The 18,225-nt window shown below is 46.7% G+C and overlaps 1 protein-coding gene and 1 long non-coding RNA gene across 6 annotated transcripts in view; one reads left to right on the forward strand and one right to left on the reverse strand.

Annotated features, from left to right (window-relative positions):
* The window catches only part of LOC146026821 (uncharacterized), a 55,893-nt gene that overhangs the window by 27,112 nt on the left and 10,556 nt on the right, over positions 1-18,225 (forward strand). The gene's annotated exons all lie outside the window — the stretch shown is intronic.
* Positions 1-18,225, reverse strand: part of LOC146026819 (vitellogenin-1-like) — a 117,385-nt gene that overhangs the window by 25,201 nt on the left and 73,959 nt on the right. For 2 of the 5 annotated variants that reach the window (XM_083157823.1, XM_083157825.1), the window contains 12 exons: positions 16,641-16,848; positions 15,118-15,311; positions 12,203-13,294; positions 12,052-12,108; positions 9,985-10,005; positions 8,310-8,513; positions 6,466-6,608; positions 6,250-6,388; positions 5,089-5,221; positions 4,685-4,874; positions 3,596-3,693; positions 2,497-2,591 (listed from right to left, as the gene is read on the reverse strand). In XM_083157823.1, the coding sequence (XP_083013949.1) occupies positions 2,497-2,591; positions 3,596-3,693; positions 4,685-4,874; positions 5,089-5,221; positions 6,250-6,388; positions 6,466-6,608; positions 8,310-8,513; positions 9,985-10,005; positions 12,052-12,108; positions 12,203-13,294; positions 15,118-15,311; positions 16,641-16,848 (2,574 nt within the window). The remainder of the gene's footprint in view (positions 1-2,496; positions 2,592-3,595; positions 3,694-4,684; positions 4,875-5,088; positions 5,222-6,249; positions 6,389-6,465; positions 6,609-8,309; positions 8,514-9,984; positions 10,006-12,051; positions 12,109-12,202; positions 13,295-15,117; positions 15,312-16,640; positions 16,849-18,225) is intronic. The other 3 variants (XM_083157824.1, XM_083157827.1, XM_083157826.1) reach the window with 3 other exon arrangements.

Consider the following 18,225-nt stretch of genomic DNA (forward strand, 5'->3'; position numbering starts at 1 on the left):
GATGCTGCTACTCATACTTTGCCACTTGTGTTGTCACTTATGACTTACTGATAACATCGTATGACATACCGCTACAAGTTGTCGATTACTGAATAGTAATCATTTTCGAAGAGTGCCCCAACAAAGAGAGAGTCTTTCCCTCCTTTTTCTCTTGCATATATTTACTCTCTAGGGTGCAGCTCCACGCCAACTATCTGGTGAGATTCCTTTAAATAGGCCTCCAATACTATTTTGAATTGTGGATTCGTCAATACACACCTATACCAATTGTATTTATTATTACCTGTGCTCTGATCCATCTTCCACTTCCCCTCCCCTTATATTTCAGTATATAGGTATATGTAGGTGTATATAGGTATATGTAGGTGTGTGTGGGGTTATGTAGGTATATGTAGGTGTGTAGGTATATGTAGGTGTGTGGAGCTGTATGTATGCGAGTATTTGCTGGACCCACGTAGCACAGATGCAGTGCTGGAGGTATTACATGTGGGTATATCTGTATCAGGCGTAATACTGTAATAATATTATGCTTTGTTGTCAGTGATTATCATTATGAGTTCCAGCGTATCTGCCGGCTCTCATTACAATAACTGTGCATTATAAGGAACCAGACTCTACCTACTTCCTATTATTTGTCTTACAAGTCACCTTGGAGTCAGGAGAACGTAAGAACACCCTCAGCGCTTTGGAACGGCCATGAAACTTCTCTTTGACTTCAAACATTCTTATAATGTACGGCGGGGGATGTATGGTGGGGATGTACGCGGGGATGTATGGTGGGGATGTGCGGTGGCAGGGGCAAACGCAGGATTTTCAGAAGGGGGTTTCCAGAGGGGCGGAGCAAAGCACAGAGATGGACACTTAGGTGACCCAGTATATGTCGGGTCAGTTAAAGTATTATAGATAGAATAAATGTATATAAATAATAATAATAGTAAAATATATATACATATATACATACATATATATATACATACAGGGGCATCCACAGCAGTGTAGACCCCTGGGCATAGCAATGTAATGGGGCCTCTACCGATGCTCCAGCGGTAGGGTTGGGGGAAGCTTTGATGTCCCGCGGGTGGTAGGGGGTATTATATCAACCACTCAGCATGTAGGGCCTGGATCAGTAATTTCCACTAATTACCCCTTTACTGCACAGATGGTGGGAGATGAGGTGGGAGAAGGGGCATTAGGCTGAATGAAGGGGCCCTGATACATAACTTCCAGGGTAGTAGAGGACGTTTAATATGCAGAGGAGGGGTGTATAGTGGAGTGGGCTTATTATTCCTAATTTTCTGGTGGGAGGACACCTTGCTTGACTGAAGATATCTCCAGTTCCCGGAAATAAATTTCTTAGATTTTAATGGAATTAAAAACTAGAGAATCCCACCTACCAAATTATATTGGGGACTAGGGGATCAGAGTTAAGGAGGCAGAGCAATCTGCCAATGAGAATATAAAACTACATACCCATACCTCCCAACTTTTGAAGCTCTGCAGGCGGGACGATGCTCCTGCGCACCGGAGGCGCGTCAAAATTTTTCGGGGGCGTGGGCTAATTTGGGGGCGTGGCCTATACTCACAGCTCTTCCGCGAGGCCACGCCCCCATTTTGCCGCTATGGGGGCATGACCCAGAGGCTCTGTAAGCCTCTAGCCATGCCCCCAGTCCACTGGCTGCGGGAATAGACGCTGTGCGCATGCGCACAGCGTTTATTCCCCGCTGCTTAGCAGCTGACAGGGGGGACTCCCAACAGCCCCCCCACACCACGGGACACTGCCGCCCGCGGGTGGGACATTGGGACAGGCCCTGACAATCGGGACTGTCCCGATAAAATCGGGACTGTTGGGAGGTATGCATACCAGGTGTGTGGAGCTGGAGCAGTAACCAGCTGCTGGAAGGCTGATAGTTCTGGATCTGGGAACAGTAGAGACAAGCTTTTAGTGTCCATCAAAGGGGGAGAGTCACAGCTTTTGGAATGTACCCTCAGAAAAACTCTAAGTCAGACAGAACCTGAAATATCTGACTGGGAAGAGCAATTAACAGGCTTGGATGGGGACCACTGCTTTGAAGTCAGATATCTCCGGTTCCCAAGGGCCGATTTTTAAAATTCTTGTACCTATGGAAAGAGGGGACCCTCAGCTTTCATCCTCGGGCCCTTAGACTCCTGGGGGTTTCTGGGTACTCAGAAACCCCCCTGCGTGCGCTACTGCGGCGGGGATGTACGGTGGGGATGTATGGCGGGGGATGTATGGTGGGGATGTGAGGTGAGGATATACGGCGGGGGATGTATGGTGGGGATGTGCGGCGGGGATGTATGGCGGGGATGTACGGTAAGGATGTACGGTGGGGGGTGGATGGTGGGGATGTACGGCGGGGATGTGCAGCGAGGATGCATTATTATATCATATAAAATAAACAAAGACTTTTCTAATCGGTCTTTTAAGCTGATAAATGCCACACTGCAAACAGCCTATAGCGGGCAAGCTTTGTGTACCTTAGCCGAGCGCCCGTTGAATGACACCTGCTCCACGCCATACTTTGGGGCCTGTACGGTCACTTCTGTGTCAGTTTTGTGAATTTTAATACATTCTGAAAAAAGAAGCAATTTACTTATTGTTATATTGTATCAGAGACCTTTGGCAAAAATGTTACCCGGGGGGGGGGAGGGGGAGGCCGGATAGCAATCACACAAATGCCCCCGTGTGAGGGGCTGAGTGTATACAATGGGAGATACAGTTGTGTCAATAAAAATGAATAGGGGTAGAATCATTGTGTTGTTGCTAATTAGGTTGATTACCCCCAAAATATTGTTGGGGCAGGCAGCTGATGCCTTCTTGCAGATACTGGCCATGGCAGCCCCAATAGGACTGAAATCCCAATTTGAGAGTCTATTGTGGGCTTGATATATGGGTGCAGTACACTATCGCTGGATTTTCACACTGCTCGGTAAAGGGGAGGGAGTGGGGGGGGGGGGTAGATTTAGGCACTAGTGGGGGGAGTTAAGGTTAGGCTGTGGAAGGAGAGTTAGGGAGCAAGGAGGAGGGGGATAGGTTTCGACACTTACAAAGGGGAGTTAGGGTTGGGCTTTAGGGTGGGGGATTTAGATTTAGGTGGCAGTGTATGGGGGGTTAAGCATTAACAGGGAGGGTTAGGGTCAGGCTGTAGGGAATGGGAATGGGAAGGAGGGTTAGGCTGCACGTAAGGAGGGTTAGAGTTATGTGGGCGCAAATGATCCTTGCATCCTTAGTGGCACCCCTTGCAGAATCTAAAGAATATGGGAGATTAGAAGTACAATGCAGGGCAGCAGGAGATTTATGACTGAAAGGGGAGCCTCCTGCAGCATGTGGGAGCCCAGACAACTATGGACTATTCATGTACGTATTCCTTTTACGGGATATCCATGCCTCCTGCACCCACAGTGTGTCTACTGCTGTACAGATCAGAGGGGAAGAGAATCCAAGCTACAATTATAAGCTGCCCCAGGAGACAGACCGGCCCCGTCCCAGAGATGGCCCATGGTCCATTCCTTCCTCCTCACTTACCAGTCGCCCGCTCGCCTCCTCCGGTGCTATAGAGACTGCTGTGTTACTTACCTTTGTCATTGATATAAGTGTCATTATTTAATAAGAGCCACATTCCGTTCAGAAGAATCTGGAACTGGTCCGAGGATTCGGCATAGACTGTAATATCTCTGAGTGATGAGATGGGAATCAGAGCATTAGTCTCTAGAGAATAGAATGTAGCAGGACCGTATTATATGCATATCCTATATACATCCTAGTATTCCAGATATCCTCGTATTAAAGTGAGGCACCACCTCATCGCAGTCACACCTACTTGCACCTCATACCTCAGTGCCTCATATAAATCTGTAGTCTGAAGTCTCATGAAAATTGGTTTATACTGTATGATAAACAGAAGATCCCACCATAGGAAGGAGGTGAGACCCTATAACAATAGATATTTTCTGCCTCTTTTTCATTGGAGGTAAAGTAATAATACGTCAGTTATGCAGAACCTATTCTACCTGCGCAATAGAAACAGGCTGATCGGAACCGACGGTGATTTCACAGACCCTCCCTGAAACTGCCTGGGCACGTCAGCTTTTTCTCTGACACTCTCAGATAACGTCCGGTTTCCTGTCGGCCAAACAGCGCCCGGCTTGCAATTTCAAAAAATTGTTGATTTTGTTTCGCTGTTCGGGTATCAGGTCTGAATAACCCCTTAATGCGCTGCACAGGTCACTAGCCTGTGTTTATATCGATAACGTTTTTATTTATGTGACAAAATGTCAACTTGCAAAAAGCTGACATTGACAAAAGGTCGACAGAAGGAAAATGTCGAATTGAAAAAAACAACAACATGAGAATATCACTTTTTTGGGGACTTTTTCCTTCCTTAAAATCCATGCGGATGATTGGAAACGGTAAAGTGTGCCAAGCGCAGTCAGAAGCAAAGGTATCCGCTACAGTAATTGGGGGTCCTTGTTGACATTGCCACACAAAAGAACTTTAAAAAAAAACCACAACAAAAAACTCACGTCTACCTTTTCACGTGTCAACTTTTTCATGTCGACATTTTGCTTGTGTCTACTTTTTTTTTACAACAGATCTCGGCTTTAGCGTAAGAATTGTGGGAATGCCCTTTTCCTACAATTCTGGCTGGTTAGCAGGAGCACTTACGAGGTTCCCAGCTTGACGTTCATTTCGAAGGCTGGAACCGCACGACCCAGTTTTTTCATGGCGATCAAGAATCTCAATTGATTGGTACAGTCTTGTGCGATCACCGTGTAGCAATTTGTAGGGATCAGAGAACATTCCAGGCTCAGATGATCAAACGTTGTAATGTTTTCTCCATTCACTGTACAAACGGCTGCAAGACAAACACATTGTACGCTACAGATGTGTCCTGTGTGTATACTGGTCTACTCTTCTGAGAACTAAGCCAAATATTACGAGGCCTCATCTGAACCTCCCCTATTTTGGGGGTGACTAAGACATTATTAATGTGTCCTGGGATATGGGTTAGGAGCTGCTACCAAACTTTCTATCATTAAATATCATTTTAGGAACTGACGTGTCTTCACCTTCTTGAGCTCTTCTGACCATAGACAGTGCTTGTGGGAGATCCGCGAGTTGGATAAAATTAAGATTTTGGAACCATTGAGCACCCAGTGCAAGATCCATTGGGAGTGGAATACCCTGTGTATAGAACGTCCACTGCGGAAACAGGGGAAATGAGTTATCTGCTTACAGTTATGGGAAATATTGGAGTGTACAAGGACTACAGGTGTCATGATGTCAACCATGGTGACCTCCGGTTCTAAGATGCTCTGCATAGGAAATAGTAAAGTATACATTGCTATACAGAGAATTCACGTCTATTGTCTGAGCCAATGGTGGATTTTTACTTGTTGGCAGAAGCGTCATTAGGGAGGTGTCAGAAAAATGTAAACTCATCTGTAGGCAAGTAAGGCGCCAACTCAGGTTTATGAAAAAGGGGGCATGCCATGAGGCCATGCACCTTTTCAGACACATAAAATGGTATGTGCTATTTGGTGCATTGATGGCACTTCAAACCACCCCTTCCCTCATAAAATCCACCACCCACAGGTACTCCCTAGCAACACTCCCCTCTACTTACAGCTGGAGAAGTAGTCCCAGGGGAAGTGTATTTTCTGCCTGGAACTGCCAGTCCAGACTGCAATTGGTGCTTCCAGTGGGAAGCCACACCCTTGATATAACATAACTCAATCTGAGACCTCAGAACTGCAGCCGATGCAGCCCCTAGAAGCCTGTGCTTGGTCATTAATGATTATGCACGCAACTCTGCAAGCTCACATTTCTGATGGGTGTCAAAGCCAGACCCACCGAAAGATAAAGCCAGGAGCCATCACCGGTCTGAGCCATGTATTTCCATCAACCAAATCATGGAAACTCTGCTGTTTCATTACCACACAGACAAGAAATCTTCTTTGGACTACCTTTATTTTACTGGAGCCGTATTATGTATATATACAGTTAATAGTCCTGAATATATTATCAACATTATAATTCCAATGAAACTCTAGAAGGAATTAAAGGGATTAAAATAAATAATCAGATATAGGGGAGGGCATAAGCGCCACGCTTTGTTTGCAATGCACCATGACACTCATTCCAATCATAAGGGCATTTATTAACGCTGTATGCTTGAAGAAAATCTAAAGGACAACTTGCTGTCACATCTCATACAAACGACCACTTACCTCCGGCGTCTTCAGAACAGCATCCACCGTTTCTGTGGTGGGGGCGGCCACTCTAAGAGTCCCTTGGCGAGGAGAATTCTTATGATGCGTCTCGGATATCCCCAGTGCATATGCCACACCCGGGGCAAACGTCATGACACTAGAGTGATGAGAAGTTACGTTACAGTAAGTCGGATCCTGGTGGCATGTTCTCTCCTGCGTATACAATACAGTTACCTTTCCACTGCCCTCTTCAACCAAGATGGCAGCCTGTTCCACTGCCAGGACAGCTGCACCGCCGGAGCCCCAGCCATTTCCCCCGTAGATACCCGTGCTGCCAGTCTGTAGTCTTGGCAGTTTTCTCCCCACCTAGCTACAGCCTGTAATATTCATAGAGCATATGGATAATTAGTATTAGTGCAGAACGGTTTTGTGATGTCATACCTATATATTATCACTAAGGCAAACGTTGGGCTGGAGTCAGCCGTGGCTGAGGAAGGTATCGCTGCTGTATCCTTGGAGGCAGCAGCAATGCCCAGTTATGGCAATGAGGCAGGAGGGGCCTGATATACGTATACGCCTACTGCTTCCTTATCCAACATCGGATTATCTGCTGCTCCATCAGCCGGGTACCTGTCCCATGAGTTATACATCGCACGAGGCCAGGAAACCTTAGTCTTCCGACAACCACTAGTTCCACCACTAATGGTTGACAGCATGTAGGTTGACACCTAAAACTGGTCGACATACTCTAGGTTGACATTGACAGAAGATCAACAAGAGCAAAAGGTCCACATGAAAATGGTCGACACAAGCTTTTTATGATTTTTTTTTTAACCGACTTGTTCATATTTTACCATCCCAGACAATATAATAGTGTTCTCCGCTCATCGGGGCACTGTGCCCGAAGCATAGCGAGTGCAGTGAGCCATGCCAGGGTACGTGGTACATTTAACTAGCAACAAAAAAACATGAAAACCATGTGTTGACCTTTTCACGTGTCGACCATATTCATGTTCACCTTTTGCTTGTGTCGATCTAGACCAGGCATGGGCAACCTGTGGCTCCCCAGCTGTTGGGAAACTACACATCCCAGCATGCCTTAACACAGTTTTAGCAAAATAGCTAAATTGTGGCAGGGCATGCTGGTACTTGTAGTTTCACATCAGCTGGAGAGCCACAGGTTGCCCATGCCTGACCTAGAGTATGTCAATCATTTTTAGGTGTCGGGTTACTCACTGTAGACCATTAGTGGTTGACTCAGTGATTGTCGACCTAGACATTGTCTACCATTTATACCAGAAACCCTCCGCACTTCACCAAAATAAAGATGGCTGCACGCCCTACCCCCACCCAAATATCTGCAGATGTCCCCAGACTGACAGTCAGCAGTTATCGAGGGCCTATTTAGTTGAGGTGCCTTCCATTCGGTGACCAAGGCCGGCTCTACCAATAGGCAGCGCCTCAAGAATCTAAAGGGGTGCATATGACTATCACAAAATTCTGGATGACTCTGAGAGATGGATCCTTGTTAATCTTGATGGAAACAGCAGGTGTTGCACTTCTGAGTCGCCACCTCCACCTGTTCACCTGAGGATCTGGAGAGTCAGTATTGGTGTATGGGGTGGTGGTGGTAACAGTACGCTGAGGTTCTGCCCACGATGCTGGAAAACCTTGCACCGGTCATATGTACCATCCTAACAGGGAAAGTGTCATCACCCACATGGGTGTTCAAGTTAGAAGGTTGACTGCATAGTTTAGTAGTTTATAAGGGATTTATAGTTGTGTTTGTTGGTTGTGGTTGAACATTGCTGATTTTGTCCATCCTTCTTCACCTCCTTTCTTTGCTAATTTCCATTCACTAAATAAATATTTAATTTAATGAATAACTAACAGTTTTTTCTTCGAATCTACGTCTCAGTATCTTTATTTATTGTTATATTTTACTTGTCACACGCAATGCCACTAAGACTGACAGGCCTCCACCGTTTGGGGTCAAGGTGGCAGCAGTGACAGATAATGTTCTACAAGAGTCAAACGATCGGCGTCTGTCTCTGAATCGTTTACAGTAGGTTTCTTACCGAGGCTTTACCGTATACAGACATGTATGCATCAACACATGTCTTCCAAGAACTCTTCTCAGCCATGGAAGCTGTGACCAGCTGTGCACGAGACTTGGTGGGATGAACGTAGGCTGTGGTTTGGTAACCTTGATGCTGGCCATCACTCATGATGGCTTTCACCAGTAGAACAAAACTAGGCTGAGATCTTGCTGGATAATTCTGTTGAAAGTTACAAGAATGGAGAAAAAAATGTTTATTACAGCTGTCTAGTGCTTCATAAAAGCCCTCAATAAGTTCACCATACCACCTTCATGTCCAGCCTCATCTCTATAGACATTCCCACCGGCCCTTCTCTGGTCCTCCACTTACTGCTGCCTCGCCTCAACTCTGCTCAACTCCTGTCACTCGCACATCCCAGATTCCTCCAGCACTCTAATTGTGGATGGCATTATCGCAGATAATTGGTAACCCCCATAGTTGAAATCCGGTGATACTAGCAACTGGTGGTCTACTGGATGGTTATCAGCTAGGTACCAGAAATGTCAGTGCTCCTTTCTGAAATGACACTTAGGTGAATGAGAAGTTCAGGAGGTTGGGGTTGGGACAACATTGTCTGGTTGCAGGAGATCAGCTGGACAGAGACAAGTATCATTGGGCTCGTATAGGGGATGTGTCAAATACAGGGGAAATATTCTGGATAATTGTTTAGAGCTATCGTCATTCTGCGGTGTTATATTATGCTGTAGTAACTGAGTTGGTGCAGAGCTATAATTCTAATCAGTGGCGTAACTGCTGAATATTCGACCCCCCGCCTTATGCCGGTACCTGGCTTGCCGCATCTGTCTGCGGTCACGATTCCGTCTCTCCCGGCGCCAGCTCCTGCTGCTTTAATGAAAAGTGACACTTAGAAAATGGCTGCCCCCATACTGCAGACAGTTTGTAAGGATGCTAGAGTAGGCCGCCGCCTCCTCTAGCATCTTCAAAATCTGTCTGCAGTATGGGGGCAGCCATTTTCTAAGTGTCACTTTTTATTATAGCATCAGGAGCCGGCGCCGGGAGAGATGGGCCCGTGACCGCAGACAGATGCGTCAAGCCAGGTACCGGCAGATGGCATTGGGTAACTATAGCCCCGCAGACCCCCCGGCGCCCACACTTTCTCAGCGCCTCCCTGCCACCGCGGGGCCTGCGGTGCTATAGTTACGCCACTGATTCTGATCTAAGAAGTCTTGTGGAAGAGAATTAAGCGGACTACGGGCCCTATTCAGACCTGATCGCTGGGGTGCAAGTATTCAGAACCCAACGATCAGGTAAACACCACCCGCACACACAAAATCCCGCCCATGCGCACGGCTGTGAATGGCGTGCACACAGGGGGAAATATAGTCGTAATCATTCCCCATCAAATCGATTTCCCCCTGTTCACAGCTGCTGATTAAGTCTAGATTTACTTGGGGCTGCGATCACCGTAGGGAGAAGAAGACCCTCCCTCCCAATGGCCGGGCAATGCTTGCGTCTTACGGGACACTCCCAGAAAACTCTGGTGTTCCACCCCCAAATGCCCAGCGCCGGCCAATCAACTTGCAAACAGCCAGCAATGGCCTTTAGGTGGATATTCCATCAGGTCGTGTTAATCCTGCTGTGAATAGGCCCCGTACACTGCACATAACAGCACCAAACACTAGAAGACACTTACTTCACCACTGCTCCTTCTGTCCTGTAAGATAAATACACTATAAGGAACAACATTCTCACAACATTGGATAAATCCCCTCTTCCTATAGTTCTGCATTTTATCAGATGATTCCTGAGTCTCTTGTCATTCCTCTGTGTGTATAGCAGGGGTTCCCAATCTTTTTCTAATCACGGCACCCTAGAGTATCAGAATTTTTCCAAGGCACCCCTAGGCCCCCAAAAATATATATCAAATTAAGTAGATTGTGTTTATATGTGCTTCTTAGGTTCAGTTATGTGGTAAGGGGCAGGATTTGGTTCTGATTGTACACATTTTATGATTGGCAGCCACCAGTACTAGTTTTTTCCATAAATAATTTATCATAAATAATTTGAATCGGTCCTGGACGACCAACCCGAGGCACCCCTGCAAGTGTCCCGAGGCACCCCAGGGAGCCTAGGCGCACAGTTTGGGAACCACTGGTGTATAGGGTTTCTGCTTCTTCCACTAGCCAATTCTATTCTCCCCAACATCCTGTCACTCTCCCCCTGACATCCTATCACTCTCCCTGCCACATTCACTCTCCCCCTGAAATCCTGTCACTCTCCGTGCCGCCCTGTCACTCTCCCCCTGACAACCTGTCACTCTCCCTGCAACGTCCTTTCTCCCTCTGACATCCTGTCACTCTCCCTGCCACATCCACTCTCCCCCTAACATCCTGTCACTCTCACTGCCACATCCACTCTCTCCCTGACATCCTGACACTCTCCCTTCCACATCCACTCTCCCCTTGACATCCTGTCACTCTCCCTGGCACATCCACTCTCCCCCTGAAATCCTGTCACTCTCCCCCTGACAACCTATCACTCTCCCCCTGACAACCTGTCACTCTCCCTGCAACGTCCATTCTCCCCCTGACATCCTGTCACTCTCCCTGCCACATCCACTCTCCCCCTGACATCCTGTCACTCTCCCTGCCACATCCACTCTCCTCATGACATCCCGTCACTCTCCCTGCTACATTCACTTTCCCCCTGACATCCCGTCACTCTCCCTGCCACATTCACTCTCTCCCTGACATCCTGACACTCTCCCTTCCACATCCACTCTCCCCCTGACATCCTGTCACTCTCCCTGGCACATCCACTCTCCCCCTGACATCCTGTCACTCTCCCTGCCACATTCACTCTCCCCCTGACATCCTCCCTCTCACATCCACTCTCCCCCTGACATCCTGACACTCTCCCTCTCACATCCACTCTACCCCTGACATCCTGACACCCTCTCACATCCACTCTCCCCCTGACATCCTGCATCCTGACACCCTCTCACATCCACTCTCCCCCAGACATCCTGACACCCTCTCACATCCACTCTCTCCCTGACATCCCGTCACTAAATTCTACCTAAACTACTGTATATTCAGGGTGGAATTATCCTGTAACAATTATTTCACACATGAAAGTTTTGTGGAAGTGTTTTGAATGGATGTGATACGAATGCTCTTGTTCTGGGCTCGTTGGGGTAACTTTGGTGGCAAGTAGACATCTAGTCAGTGGGGGAACAATCTGGAACTGAGCGATGCTACAATCAATAAGTGCTTCCATGTGCTGCACGATGTATGGACGCCATCCTCCAGTGAATGAACGGCTGTATGGATGATCATACATGTCTGATAATGCTCCAGAAAACACAAACGATACAGTATATTGGCATATCCAACATGTTTTCAATTGTGAACCAGCTCCAATTGATTGAAATCCATTTTAAAGATCCTTAGTAGTGAATACTAATAGTCACCTTTTCAGAGTTCCGCATTGGATGCTGTATATGCGGCAAAAATAGGCAATATGGCTGCCGCACATGTAAAGTAGTAAAATGGCTGCCTGAAACACGGCAGGTGCCATGTTTTCGGAGACCTGCACATTCACAATTCCATGGCCTACTCAACCATGGAGATAGCGGGCAAACCAGAGTCTGCACACGGGCCCCCTTTTACCTCTAGTTCTTTCCCTCAAGGTAACAGGTCATTTTAAAGCTAGAGAAAACATATTAACCTGGCAAAAAGTCATAGCAGTTGTTACATACCAGAGACGCGGATGCTGACGTAAACTTAGCAGTGTGGATTTGCTGGGCCAAGACTTCCTGCCAAAGGTCATGGAAAATGTTAATATTAATAAATATCATACTAATTATAGCTATAATAATATTAATTACATTACTAATATGTAATCTTTACCATGTAGTTTAATGGTTTCCTTCTATAGATATCATGCTGGGATTTGTGCTTGCTATTCTTTACGTTTTCACTGTTCGTACTCCCTTGAAATTTGCATCTTGTTGTTTTACTGATTTTTACCCTGCTGTGTTCTGATGAATGATGACGATCTTTTGACTCTAGGTGGCCGGTATGGTGTCTTTGTCTACGCCAACAAGTGCAATGCTTTTGAGCTTCTTTCGATCGATGACGATCACTGTGTTTTTTATTCTTCTGTTGCCCTTTGTGACGAAGATGTTTCTGCTCGGATTTCTCACGGGCCTTCTGTTGTTTGTCTTCTTTGCTCACCCCATGTTGGCTCTTGTGATGTTCCTGGTGTTCTCCTGCTTCATGATGGCCCTTGTGATGTTCCACAGGTTTTTCTGCTTCATGGTGGCCCTTATGATGCTTCTTGTGTTCTACTGTCTCATGGTGACCATTGTGCTTTTCCCCATGCTCTCCTGCTTCATGTTGGGATGAGTGTTGTTCCTCATGTTTTCCTGCTTCATGGTTGCGTTTATGATGTTCCTCATGTTCTTTTGCATCATGTTGGCCCTTGTGATGTTCCTCATGTTCTTGTGATTTATGTTGGCCTTTGTAATGCTCCTCATGTTCTACTGCTTCATGGTGTTGTTTGTGAGGTTCCGCATGTTCTTCTGAATAATGTTTGGCCTTGCGATCATTCTTGCGTGTTTTGTTTTCATGTACCCCATTGCCCTGACCAAGTTCCCATTCTTCATGTTGGCCCCTGTAATCTACTCCTCTCTCTGGCCAACACTTGCAATAGATTCCCATCTCCGTTCGTTTATTTTGCCCGCTGCGCCAGTATATCTCATGTGTTTCATGGCTTCCTTCCTGATCATTGTTTCTTTGATGTTTGATGCGATGGATTCTGTTCTTTAGCTGCTGTTGGTTTTGGCTGGAAGAGGAAGATGATGAAGATGAGGAAGATGAAGATGATGAAGAGGATGCCGATTGTTTTGAAGATGAAGCAGATTCCAATGAAAACTCAGTCTTTCCAGGATAACATGAATCTTCGCTGGACGATGTACTTGTTTGGTTTCCTGGTTTACCCTGGTAGAAAAAGAATGAAGGCAATTATCGTTCATTTCCATTGGGCATGTAATAGTTCATGGTGTCATTAATGTTATAAATATTATCATGTTTTCTGGGATTCTTTACTTTAATCATCTGAAGTTTCTGTTTATGTAATGGAAAATCGATAACAATGTGGGCCCAGGTGTGAGAAAAGACTGGATATTAAGAAATAGACAAAAAGGTAAATCTGAGACCATTCATGAATTACTGCATAGATATTGACCAGCGACTGCAACAGGGGGGCCAAAGAGGACCCCCAAACCGGGCCCTGCCTTTGGAAAGTTTCTGAAGGGCCCAGTGGCTGTAAGCATGGCTGCCACAGTGCAGACCCTAAAAATGGTTTATAAATGCCCACCTGCCTGTCCGCCTGGATTCCTGGTACTTATTCTGACCCCCTCTTTGGCTTGGTCACCTGTATGGCTTCCTGTACTAATGAGATTAGTCACGCGGCACACTAAAATGCACGACGCACGGTGCCCTTCCCTGTTCTGTCCCTGCAGTGGCGATGCCTTGACAAAGCTGACGTTTGGACAGCGAAACGCGTTGGACCCCCCCCCTTGATACCAAGATCTCTACCTACACTTTGGAGGTTCCTGCTCAATTACCTGACCACCATCTTTCCCAATCAACACCTGGAAGTCCACGGCTTAATTCATCACCAACTTGGACGTTACCTGGATATCTGGCCGCGAGGTTGAAGGTAGGCTCATATAACAACAGCCACTCCCTCGGTGAGCCCACAGGAATACAAATCGCCGTTATTCTGGACTCCGCCAATTCATATGGGACTACCTAGTGTGGACAATGCGGGACTTTAATCCTCCACCCCGGACGGGGTATAATACCGACACGTGAGATCTGGTCACCCTTTTTTTGCCATTATTTCAAATGTTTATGTGCACACACTCCATTTGTGCCCACTTGTGATGCATATGCTATGGGATAATTAATGCTGCTATATATGTGTATTTTTAATTATTGTTTTTAATAAATTGTTGTTACTTTTTGATATCTGATTCACTCATCTTTAATTGGTAGCGCTGCTTTTTGTGCTGTTTTTTCTGCAGTGGCGATAGGCTATGCACCTAGACAGAGCAGGACTGCAGGAGAAACACAGACAGTGTGGACTGGAACCTGGATAGTGGCGCTGGCGGTACCAGGGAGGGCGTTGGTAAAAGTGACAGTGCGGTAAGGTGGGCAAGTCCCCCGCATTGCTTCATTGTAGCCCCGCCCACTGTTGTGCAATTCCTGTAATACTTTATCAACCACGCCCCCAATATATTGCTGCCCCCATACGCCCCACCCTGTCCCGCCCCTGTTACATCCCACCAGCGTCGTCCCCCCCTCCCTGCTTGCTGGAGCTGGTTGCCGCAGATTTTTTTTTTTACATTGTATATTGATTATTAATTATCTGTTTTTGTTAATAAAAAAAAAAAAAACACTTTTAATAAAAACCCGCTGCTCAAGGGGAATTGGAATTGGGGGCCCCTAGAGTACCAGGTCCTAAAGTATCTGTTGCTGGCCCTGCAATTGGCAAGCAAAATAAAGAATAAACCCAAATGAAAAGCATTCTAATAACATCAGCGCGTAACTATCATGATGTTCCCACAGCTGCCGGTGCTGCCTGTTAGTAAATACGGTCTTATAACTGAATAGACGGTTGTGATCAGTTACTGTTTGGGTAAAACATCTATAAGAATATACATTTTCCAATAGATAACCAGGAACGGTACAAAGCGGAATGGGGTTAATAAAAAGTTGTTGCTGTAAAGCGAAATAAATAAACAAACAAAGATTACCTGTTTAATTGTTACATTGTAATTTTGAAAAATCTTCCTCAGAGCCGAGAGCGCCATGTAGTGCATCGGGTTCTCCGCATCTCCTGCTCCGCCATCAGCTCTCTGTACATTAACTGAACGCACCATTTTCGAAGCCGCCTCGGGCCCTGCTTGGAATTCTATTTGTATTTTCTCGACTGAGGCATCGGTGCGCACTAAAAAGAAAAGCACTTACTGGTTTAATTATTGAAGAGCTTGAAATTCAATCCACCTTAGCACCGGCCTGTTTCACATAAAAGCAAATCTCCTGAAAATGAGGTGTTTTGGTTGGTAGCGACGGCGGTGATTGTACACTGCCCGACACACATTAAACTTTCTATTATTACTTTGTAACTCATTACTTTGAATTAAATTGCGGTGTATTAAGTAACTGAATTTATTACTCGTTTTGTTAAAGAATTCGGTAAGTAAATGCCGGGATATCGTTCTTATGTATAAGATAATCACATGTGAAATACAACTCCAATCTTCGTAAATTTCCACCAAAGTATCATTCTAAAAACAATTTTGAATGTAAAATGGTCATAAGAAGCTGATGGGATTGCCTTGTAACACAGTACATTGATATGTTCCACGTTTCCCTGCATTCTATTGAACATAGATAGATGGATTTAACACGATAGTCAGTGATGTTGCGTCAGATAATGACAACTGGAATAGAGGAGTTGACAGCTCTGTAGGGCACTGGTAGAGGGAAGGGGTGTGAGCAACATGGTGGAGGTGTGGCCAGACCCCCTCCCAATCATATTTGACTTTCAGCCCGCAGTATGAAAAGTACATTTTTTTTTAAAGGGGAACCAACCTATATTTAGTGATCTCTGTACAAGGCATAGGCAATTGCAGGGGGCTTCCTGTTGCTTGGAAACTCCCCTCACCTTGGCAAGTGGCTCAGATTATAGCAATGGTATATAATATGATTACTAGAGGTGCCGTCACATCATGCCGTGTAAGGGACAGAGCTGAGCTTCTGCACATGCCCAGTGTACCAGCTTCTTCTGTGTGTGAGGATCTAAGTCATCAATCAGTGGATTGGACCAGATAGCAGCTACCAGGATGAAGAGACAGGAGTCTTACTATGAGGTGGGAGAATATGAGCTTAGCAAGGGCAGTACTGGTTCTATTATGATTGGGTATTTATTATGGGATGTGTAACCTTTTCCTGACCACTTAGTTATATTATGTAAATGTGTGATACAGCCTATACTATAGACCATGTATAGGGTTAGATATTAATACTGTATCCCATGCAGCATCCAGTGTATATAGACACCAATGTGTACATTAATGTCCAGGGTCGGTACTGGGTTCTTCTACCGCTCCCCCAGACTCCCGCACTTGCCCCAATGTTCTGCAGAGAGGGAGATTGTGGATAGCATTTGGAAACCCCCCTCTAGAAATCCTGCGTTTGCCAGGACAAGTGTATGCATGTAGGTTTATTAAAGTAATCCAAAAGTGTTTTTCCAATTCACATTATAATTTATTACCTGGCTTGAAAGTTAGTTTGAATGAATGGTCCCCAATTACTCGGTAGAGAGGGGTGTTCCTGACATTAGCAGCTGTCACACATTTTTGATCCGCGCACACCTGGAACCCCAAATTACTGGGGCTACTACACCCAGAAAAGTCTGACGATTGCGGCTCTCTGGGCCAATAGTATCTCTCCCGGCTGAGAAGTTTCGCTGGGAACTTTCCCTGTGAAATAATGAAAAAAAGATATGACTGAAAAATGTGGGCAGAGGGTGACAAGGGGAGGCAGAGGGTGACAGGGGGAGGCAGAGGGTGGCAGGGAGAAGCAGGGGGAGGCAGAATGTGACAGGGAGTAACAGTGTGGGGCAGGAAGAGGGTGACAGAAAGAGGCAGAGGGTGACAGGGGGAGGCAGAGAGTGACAAGGAGAAGCAGGGGGAAGCAGAATGTGACAGCGAGAAACAGTGTGGGGCAGGAAGAGGGTGACAGAAAGAGGCAGAGGGTGACAGGGGGAGGCAGACAGTGACAGCGGGAGGCAGAGGGTGACAGGGAGAAGCAGGGGGAACAGTGGCGTAGCTTTGTTTGGGACGCCCCCCCACCGTTAATTGGGGGGCGCCCCCCCTCTCCCCCAGGCTGCCCGTGCCCCCCATTGCCGCAGGCTTACCTGTCCGCCGCGCGTCCCGGCTCCCCTCCTGGCTTCAATTAATTCTATGCAGACGGACCATGATAAAATGGCCGCCCCCATACCGCAGACAGTTTCAGTGAACAGTCTGCTTTATGGGGCGGCCATTTTATCGTGGTCCGTCTCCATAGCATTGATTGAAGCCAGGAGGGGAGCCGGGACGCGCGAACACTGGACAGGTAAGCCTGCGGGGGATGGGGGGCGGGGGGATTACTATAGCACCGCAGCCCCCCCGGCACCCCCATATGCACAGCGCCCCCCCCGCGACCGCGGGGGCTGCGGTGCTATAGCTATGCCACTGAGGGGGAAGCAGAATGTGACAGCAAGAAACAGTGTGGGGCAGGAAGAAGGTGACAGGAGCAGCATTGGGCCCCTTAGTCCTCACTGCACTGCACCTGCTGCTCCAATGGTTGTCCTGCCTCTGACTAAACAAGTGATTCTCCCCATCCTTTCCTTACCAGTGTTATCAGTGTGCAGGTAGCTACATGGTACTTACATATATACAATAACAGCATAATTAGGCAACTACATGCCGGCCGCACACCCCCATCAGGGTGCGGCGTAGGGAGGGGAGATATGTGGCAGTTTATGATGGAATATAGGAAGTATTGAGTAACAGAATAGAGACACCAGTGTTCCACAGGTATTCGGACGATAGGCCGACAGCTGCCAATCCCGGGATCACGATTGTCAAGATTTCTGGATTTAGAGCATTCTCACAGTAGCGATAAAGGTCTGAATCAGGCCCTTTATGCATAATGTAAAATTGCACTGATAGAGTCTAGAACGTGATCCCTAGAGGAGGAGGTGGGATTTCCCCTGTGGGTTTTGTCTGCCCTGACTTTATCTCTTTCCCCTTTAGCTCTCTCATAGGCCTGTACATCTCCCGTTATATCTGCCAAAGCGAGAACACAGATGGAGC

Source organism: Crinia signifera, chromosome 8 (assembly GCF_055691185.1).
Source record: "Crinia signifera chromosome 8, ASM5569118v1, whole genome shotgun sequence".
NCBI lineage: Eukaryota > Metazoa > Chordata > Amphibia > Anura > Myobatrachidae > Crinia > Crinia signifera.